General features: G+C 32.4%; 1 protein-coding gene across 2 annotated transcripts in view; it reads left to right on the forward strand.

Annotated features, from left to right (window-relative positions):
* LOC111716753 (uncharacterized) overlaps positions 1-9062 on the forward strand; it is a 12154-nt gene extending 3092 nt beyond the window's left edge. For both annotated transcript variants that reach the window (XM_023492229.1, XM_023492230.1), the window contains 10 exons: positions 439-520; positions 1354-1471; positions 4569-4615; positions 4799-4859; positions 5191-5233; positions 5599-5652; positions 6056-6155; positions 6728-6807; positions 7604-7666; positions 8521-9062. In XM_023492229.1, coding sequence (XP_023347997.1) covers positions 439-520; positions 1354-1471; positions 4569-4615; positions 4799-4859; positions 5191-5233; positions 5599-5652; positions 6056-6155; positions 6728-6807; positions 7604-7666; positions 8521-8890 — 1018 coding nt within the window. In that variant the 3' untranslated portion in view covers positions 8891-9062. The remainder of the gene's footprint in view (positions 1-438; positions 521-1353; positions 1472-4568; positions 4616-4798; positions 4860-5190; positions 5234-5598; positions 5653-6055; positions 6156-6727; positions 6808-7603; positions 7667-8520) is intronic.
* The last annotated feature ends 366 nt before the right edge of the window (positions 9063-9428 follow it).

The raw sequence follows: 9428 nt of genomic DNA on the forward strand, positions 1-9428 counted from the left end.
GCACTGCTCTGCACTGCTCTGCACTGCTCTGCACTGCTCTGCACTGCTCTGCACTGCTCTGCACTGCTATGCACTGCTCTGCACTGCTCTGCACTGCTCTGCACTGCTATGCACTGCTATGCTCTGCTATGCACTGGTGTTCACTTCAAGTATTTAGAAAAGGTCTCTTCACGCGACTCTAATTTTAACGGATTTTGAGTGTCTAGAGAAACAAACATAGATAAATAACAATACAGATAAAATATGTCATTATGGTTTTTTCGTTCACAATAACCCTGAGGCAGAAGCTTAAAGGAGTTAGGCGCATGCCGCGTTAAATGACAAGACAGAAAACAGGGTTATTGTGACGAAAACCCCCTAAATCTTGAAAAGACAAAATCTAGTGTTTTATCTGTGTTGTTATTAATCTATGGAACCTGCAAGTATATGATATTGTAGGGAAATCTGTTTCTTTCTCTACTACTTCTTCCTTGGAATTCAGATTACACACTGCACTGTTCGGCTTCTACTGGTGTTTAAGGTTATCTCAAATTAGACAATGTTCATCTGTTTTATTTATTATTATTATCAATATTTGTTCTTAAAAGGACTGTACGCGAAATTAACAAAATTTATTTTATAAATAATGTAAAAGATATTGTAATTTTTCTAGGTTTAAAAGTGTATAATTCTGATAATTCCTGTAAATTTTGTAGAGAAACCACATTTGAAATCAATCAGCTTTTAAAAATATTACACAGCCCCGTGTTACCATTGAAATAAAAAAATCGAATTCTGAAAAAAATGGTTAAATTTTTTTTTGATTTTTTAGCCTTTCTTAACCTCAAGTACCCATGGGGTTCCCTAAACAAATTTCAGCTAATTTGGTCCAGCCGTTTAACCAGCTATAGCTAACATTATATATTTCTTTATTATATGTATGTATGTAAATATATGTATTGTATATACATATGAGCGAAGGATCAGCTGACTAAAAAGGCTAAAAAATGATTAAAACTACAGAAAAACAACAACAACAAAAAAGAGAAAAATATATAAATTACATTGGCAAAATTATATCTCGGGCAACAGCCATCATGCAGAAGAATTTTGAAACTTCAAAATTTAATCAAATTTGCTACAAAAATGAAAACAACAATCGATCAGAATTTTTTTAAGAAACATAAAAAATTTCCAGATTCCTCAATTTTGGTTCCAAATTCTGGCTCTAGTCACCAGTATTACTTATTTTGGATCATTCCTTACAAAACATCTGTTATGTGATTCCAATTTGGTTTTTAAGCTACTAAAAGCAATGTCTCCTAGTACGCTAAAGGTATGAAATAAAAAGGTTCCTAAAATAGTTATTTTCAGTGGACCAACAGTATGTTCCCATATGACCCCTGTAGGTTCACGAGAAGAGTCTTGGTTCTAATCTTCGGGATTATTGGAATACCCTGGCTGGTTAATCTCATTCTCAAGCTTAAGTCAGGTATTAAACCTTATTCTCAAGCTTAAGTCAGGTATTAAACCTTATTCTCAAGCTTAAGTCAGGTATTAAACCTTATTCTCAAGCTTAAGTCAGGTATTAAACCTTATTCTCAAGTTTAAGTCAGGTATTAAACCTTATTCTTAAGTTTAAGTCTGGTATTAAACCTTATTCTCAAGTTTAAGTCTGGTAATAAACCTTATTCTCAATTTTAAGTCTTATATTACCTTATTCTCAAGTTTAAGTCAGGTATTAAACCCTATTCTCAAGTTTAAGTCTGGTATTAAACCTTATTTTCAAGTTTAAGTCTGGTATTAAACCTTATTCTCAAGTTTATGTCAGGTATTAAACCTTATTCTCAAGTTTAAGTCTGGTATTAAACCTTATTCTCAAGTTTAAGTCTGGTATTAAACATCATTCTTAAGTTTCTGCCTAAGTCAGGTATTAAACCTCGTTCTCAAACTTAATTCAGATATTAAACCTCATTTTCAAGCTTAGTAACGTACTAAACCTCATTCTCAAGCTTATGTCAAGTAATCAATCTCATTTTCAAGCTTAAGTCAGGTATTAAACCTTATTTGTAAGCTAAACTCAGGTATAAAACCTCATTCTAAAGCTTAAGTCAGGTATTAAGTTAAGGATTAAAACCAATTTTCAAGCTTAAGTTAGATAGCTTATGCCAGGTATTAAACCTCATTTTCAAGTTTAAGTCAGGTATGAAACCTCATTGTCAAGCTTAAGTTGGGTTTTAAACCTCATTATCAAGCTTAAGTTCGGTTTTAAACCTCATTCTCAAGCTAAGTTAGGCAGTGAACCTCATTTTCAAGCTTATGTCAGGTATTAAACCTCATTTTCAATCTTAAGTCAGGTATTAAAACTTACTTGTAAGCTAAAATCAGGTATTAAACCTCATTCTCAAGCTTAAGTCAGGTATTAAACTTCAGTCTTAAGCTTAAGTTAAGGATTAAAACTATTTTTCAAGCTTAAGTTATGTAGCTTAAGCCAGGTACAGTTAAACCCTAAATGAGCCATACATCGAAAGAATTTATCAAATGTCGTCTTGCAAATTTTTAAATGGGTTTTATACTGTTTTACGTAAATCTCATGAATTTGCGTAAATAAATAAATAGGTATTAATATGCGGGAACAGTTTCAAAGAGTTCCATATAATCATTAAATTAAAAGCTAAATATCTGCAACATTCCATTATCAGAAAGTGAAGAATACGACATTTGATGAATTCTTTCGATGTATGGCTTATTTAGGGTTAAACTGTATGAAACCTCAATTTCAAGTTTAAGTCAGGCATGAAACCTCACTATCAAACTTAACTCAGGTATTAAACCTCATTATCAAGCTTAAGTTGGGGTTTAAACATCATTATCAAGCTTAAGTTGGGTTTTAAACCTCATTCTCAAGCTAAGTTAGGCAGTGAACCTCATTTTCAAGCGTAAGTCAGGTATTAAACCTCACTATCAAGCTTAAGTTGGGTTTTAAACCTCGTTCTCAAGCTAAGTTAGGCAGTGAACCTCATTCTTAAGCTTAAGTCAGGTATTAAACTTCATTCTTAAGCTTGAGTTAAGGGTTAAAACTCATTTTCAAGCTTAAGTAATGTATTAAACCTCATTCTCAAGCTTAAGTCAGGTATTAAATGTCATTCTTAAACTAAGTTAGGCAGTAAACCTCATTTTCAAGCCTAAATCAGGTATTAAATCTTATTTTCAAGCTTAGGTTAGGTATTAAACCTCACTCTCAAGCTTAAGTCAGGTTTTAAACCTCATTTTTAATCTTAATTGTGAGGTATCAAACTCATTCTCAAGGTTAAGTCAGGTATTATTATCAAACCTTATTCTCAACCAGGCTTAACTCTCCGGTTTTAAAGAACACACAGTCCAAATCTTCACTCGTATAATTCAACAAGAACCTTAGCTATTTTTCAAGCTATATTTGATTCAAATGCCAATTTTCAAGGTAAGATTCACGCTCGTAAATTTCAACAAGAACACAAACTTTTCAAGCTACATTCAATTCAATGTTAAATCAACCAGCAAAGATCTTCGCTTGTATGTTTTAACAAGAACTAAAGCTTTGTTCCTATAGCGTACTATATGCTTCTGATAACTTAATCAAAAGCCGATTCTCAATCAACTTTATGCAATAGCTTAGGTTACAAGGTTACAACAGGAATTGACGTAATTCGATTTCTACGATATCATTGATATTACATGATTAAGACCATCGTATTATGAAGTTTAAAGTTTAAGGTACATATTTAAAGGATTAAAGAGATTAGATATAACGCAGTAAGTCTGTCTCTGCCCATATAGCTTAATTTAAGTATGTCACATGACAAGTATTGAAATGCAGTTTCAATGAATAATACCATTATGTCTAAGTTTAAAACATTTAACCCTATCTCTGCTGGGGTACTTGAAAACCAGGATATGCTGGGGCCCCCCCCTCTAAATCCCATGTTTGATGTCCAAATATGACAAATGATACATCATTGGAAAGCTCTTGTGCTCTACTTTTAGAATCTGCAAAAAAAATTTGAAAATTTGCAAAAATTGAATTTTTTATCGCAAAATCCAGTTATATAGTAAAAATGTTTGCAAAAAAAAATTTGCCCAAAAAATGAAAAATCATACATTTTTGAAAAGCCCTTGAATTCGTTTGCAATCCGTGCAATCCGTGCAATCCGTTTCCTTATGTCAAAGGCTTTCCAAAAAGCTAAATTTTATCAAAATCTGACAAGTGGAAGTGGGTCAAATCAAAGATTTAGTTTGTTACAGGAAAAGCACTCATTCAGGCAGTGTGCCTGAGGACTCAGGCAGTTAGTATCAGAGCCCGGTTTTAGGCCTAAAGGGAGGGCTTTGGGTATGTAGGAAAAGTCAAAAAATTTCAACAGTCTCAGACCAATACTTTTTGAGTTATGTAAAAAAAACTAAAGGGGGGGGGTCAAATTGACCCCCCCCCCAGCAGGAATAGGGTTAATCATTTATGATTTACAACGTACTGCAAGTTTATAGAATATCATGTTTACGCTACAAGGTCACTTAAAATTACGATGACAGTTTCATTAAAATCTCCAAATGTTAAGGAAAAATCACCGGAAATATAGAAGCGTTCAACATGGACATTGACCAGGTAAGGCATAGATTAATTAAAATAACTGTTATGATAGTAGATGTAGTCTTTTCAAGGAGTTTTGCACAGTCGGAGTAGAACAGACTCTCTCTGTCTTGTAATTCTACGTGGACCAGACTGATCGAAACTCCTCTATAAACAGAGATTTTAAAATACTGTCGAGTTTAATAATTATGTTTTAAGAATATTCACAGCCTGGACAGAATTCAGATTGTTCTTTATACACTGCTGGTGCTTACCCAAGGTAACAAATAAGCATATCTTTTTGAAATTCTTGAGAATTATTAATCAATATTAAAAAAGTTCAAGAAAATTTCCAGAGAAAATTTTGATAGATTTGGTGAATTTTTTACATCAATTCAGGCCTTCCTCTGTTTCTCTAACAAAACACCGATTAGCCTTTTTACATTTTTGTATCTACAAAAAATCCGTCAAATTACTACGCTGTGAAAGTTAAAAATAAACAAGGCGATAGTGTCAAAAATGAAAGTAATAGCTAGAATGCCCGCTCACCCCCCGGCCTAGCTGTTTAGGGTTATGTGAATTTCATTTTTTTATCCATCTGTTTTACTCAGCATATCTACTTGGGGCTGTGTTAGTCACCAGATGGTTTCTAAGGTAGAATTTTTATAAAACATATTTCATTATGATTTTTATTTTTTATGGTTAAATAGCGCAAAACTTGATCTTTAGGTGGAAATCTTATTAAATCTTTAATTAAAAATGAAAAATCTTATTGTTAAGACAACAAATTGTTTTCTGCAATGCCTTTGTTGCAATGGATATCATAAGAGAATTAGAAATTTTATTCCGCAAAAACTTACCAGATGTACAGTTGTGCACTTTCATAAAGACTTTTTTTTGATATTTAACAAATCAGCATATTTTTCATTTTTACTCAAAACAGTTTTCAGCTAAATTCCTGAAATTTAATAAAAAGTTTTTGCGCATTTAAACCCTATTTTTATAGATTTTTTTTGAAGGAAAAAGGGCCAACGAGCACCAATATATGCAGGAGAACAAAAGGACATTCCGAAGTAAGAACTTTAAAAATGGCAAGAATATCTTCTTGAAACTGCAATACGCTTTAATCATATACAAAGGAATCAAATCGTTGCCGCAAACTCAAATTTTTCTAATGTTTATATCTTTGCAACCAGATGGTGTACACCTTTGGTTTTTTAAACTTAGGTTGTTTGATCTAAAAGAACTTGTATGTTTTAATTACAACATTGGGTTGCAAATATATAAGGATTAGAAATCAGAGTTTGTGGCAAATACTTAATATCTATTCAGGAAGTTCTTTTAAAGGGACTGTTAGCCTAATTTTCGTGCAAAGATGGCAATGCCTTATTTACAACGGTACCATTGAAACTTTAATATGATCAAGATTGTGGAAGATATCTTGTAAACTTAAATTTTGAATTCATTTTGTTTCAGAGGCCTGGTGTCATTTAAAGTATTGATGATAACCTTCCTGGTCTTACTCGTTCCTGTTGGTGTACAATTTGCTTTAGTAAAAAGTGAAGATGAGAGTAGGGTAACATATTAACACATGTTCCGACTGTGGGGGGGGGGGCAATATTAACCTCCCTTATGGTTTTTGGCGAGAACTCAAAAAGCAGTTGAGGGAGGGATGGGTGGTTCTCAGGGTTTTGGAGGAATCCCTGGATTTGGAGATATCGGAAGAAAACTAAGAATAAACATAGTTTTCCTCAGATATCTTGATAATTTGATGATTTTTGATATAGTGCGCGCCCTATAGAAGGCTCCAAAGAGTCTTTGTCGTAAACAAAAATTTTCAATCCCTATATCTATCGAACCTGATGGTGTGAATCTTAAATATTTTAAACTTAGATTATTTAAGATCTCAAGTATCAAAGGTCTACAACATTGGACGGCAAAGATATAGAAGTAAGAAAAATCAGACCGGTGGCAAAGACTCAATTCCTTTGACATGGCACAATACTTATTTGTGAGTGTTGATTGAAAAATGCATTTTTAATGGCGAACTATCAATTATAAAGATTTTTTTAGGCGAAACATTTATTTCCTTTTTATTTAAAATTTTAACAATGAATATTTAAAAGAGTTTTAAATCCTTTGTTTCAGGGAAAGATTCTTAACGTTTTTTTCTTGGTAAACTCTTGGTTTATCTACCACCTACTAATCTTCTTCAAAAGTCCTGTCAGGTAATCTTTAGAACCAACAAGGCTAAACAACTTGGATCGTTTAGAAAAAGAAAACTATTTTAAACTAAAGTAAAACCCTAAAACGAACAATTTAAACTCGTTTGAGTGAACTTTAAAAAACAATCGTGTTTTACTAGCTGAAAGAACACATATTTAAAAATAAAAAAGCATTTTTTTCACTGAACGAACGATTTGTTCCAACAAATGTTTTCAAAAACTATAGTTTTTCACTGAACGAACGATTTTTCAAACAAAGTTTAAAAAGCGGTAGTCTCTTACTTAAAGAACGATGTTAATGAATTAACAATTTTACTGAGAGAACGTTTTTACTAAACGATCGTTTTGTGAGAAAATGAACGAAATAGATGGAAAATAAACGTTGCAATTTTGAGAAGAAACAAAAACAATTTTTTGAATGGTTGAAAACGATTGAAAACGATGAACGAACAAAATGTAGAAAAAAACGAACAGCCCATCTCTGAAAATTGAGATATGCGGTACTGCAATTGAAAAAAAAACAATTTAAAGAAACTAAAACATAGTAATTTAACTCATACTTGATTTTAAGTTTTTAAAGGGTATAGTTGTACCATTGCCAATCTTGCAGAGGGTCATCGTTTATTGCTCACACAATATATCCACTATAACAATATAATTGTTGATTGCTTCTGATGATAATTATCCTTGTAAGCTGAGAACTCTTGTGTTGTTGTTATTGATCTTGCTCTTCTGTTAATCTGCAGATTAATGTTATCTCTATTTAATGAAAAATCTTTAAACATTTATTCTCTTTAAGAAAATTTGTGAAGAGGAAGATGAAAGCCGAAAAAGACGAAATGGACTTGAAGATTCGAGGCTGGTAATAATTAATTACTTTAGAAATATAGATATTAATACTTTCACAAATAGAGATGATCTTTAAACAACTTTTTTTAAAGTTATGACTGTTTAAAGGGAGTGTTCCCGAAAAATGAAAGGGGTATAGGCTTCATGCGACAAAAAAGCGCTTTTGATCGCTACTAATCTTACTTCTATCTGTTGCGTCTATAAGGAGAAAATTGTTAAAGACGTCTCATACCGAATAACTAAGCGGCCATACAAATTGAGAAAATTACAACATACTACTTAGACTGTAAAAAATCAATTTAATTTTAAACAAATCATTTAGATATTACAACCTATAGTCATCGATTATCTTTCGCCACATTTATATATAGTTTATATTTTAAAATATTTTATTTTTTAAGAAAACGTTTTTAACGGATTTCGAAAATTGTGAGTGGTGTGCGGCATTCTTAGATAGTTACGCAAGCGACAAGAGAAATAAGCCTATACCCCCTTTCATTTTTCGCGAACACTCCCTTTAAGGGTGTTCGACTTTCAGAAGGTTCCCCAAAAATCTAAAAGGGGTTTGCCTAGAAATTTTAGGCACGCTTCTGTTTAAATTTGAATATAATACTCATTCATCTTTAATAGATATAATTGATTTTGATCTTGTTTCGTTAGTATAACATGGCCAGAATTTTCACCAGTGCCAGCGCAGTATCTGGTCATGCTCCGTCAACCATATTGCGTAATGAGGTTTTGTATAACTTGTACACAGTTATATATCAATTTTTTGAGACAGAAAAACTATTATTGGAAGCAATCAAGGCCTAAAACTTTTAGATTTTAGCCTATACCCCTTTATTTACATTAACTGTCCCTTTAAAGGAAAATTTGGTGGAAGAAGAAACGTTCAATCTCTGTGGAAACATCTCAAAATCTCCCTGCACCTGTCAGTGCTCGCCCTAGAGTTTATCAAACAGTCAGTTCATCTGCAGGAAGTTTAATTGGAGTACAACCCAGCCATGTGAATCTTCAAGCAAGAGTTGATGGTCGCCATATTGGATCTCAATCAGCTGTTTCAGGAGTGGCGGGAAATCTTGGAATCACATCAGCTGATATTCATCTTTTCAGTTCTCAAGCCAGCAATAGAGATGTGAACAATGTGTTTTATAATTCAGAAAACGAAAGTGTAAACCTGCCATCGGCAAGAATCTATTATGTGCGACCAGTTGTTCATCAACAAGATCCAAATTGATTTACAAGTCGGATAGGGCACAAAAAAAGGAGGGGGGGGGGGAGAATGGCGATTGCACACCCTTATATCTTTAATGAAGGGGGCGAGGGACGGTATATCCCCTCTTTGATATCGTAAAATTAAAATCCTGATAAGAACAACAGAAAAATAAAAAGATTTTGCCATTTTAAAATTCTTTTTTCTTGTCCAAAAAATTAACCCTTTCCAATTTAAAGTAATTCATGGTTAACAATTACAACAAAATTTGTTATTTGTTTTCAAGTCATAATTTTTCATAATTTAGGCCTGATCGGATCAGGCGTTTTGTCGTTTTTTTTTGATACAGACAAAAAAGACAGACAAACAAATAATGTTTCTATATAGATTTAATCTATATTATATATGTAAATAATGTTTATATATAGATTTAATTTATATTATATATGTAAGTATGTAAATAATGTTTATATATAGTATAAACTTAATCAAAACTCAAGTATAAAGAACTCAATAAAGGGAACTTTGCAAAGAGAAACTCAATATAACAAGCCAGATGGAA

This window comes from Eurytemora carolleeae, unplaced genomic scaffold (genome assembly GCF_000591075.1).
Source record: "Eurytemora carolleeae unplaced genomic scaffold, Eaff_2.0 scaffold2181, whole genome shotgun sequence".
NCBI classification, from domain to species: domain Eukaryota; kingdom Metazoa; phylum Arthropoda; class Copepoda; order Calanoida; family Temoridae; genus Eurytemora; species Eurytemora carolleeae.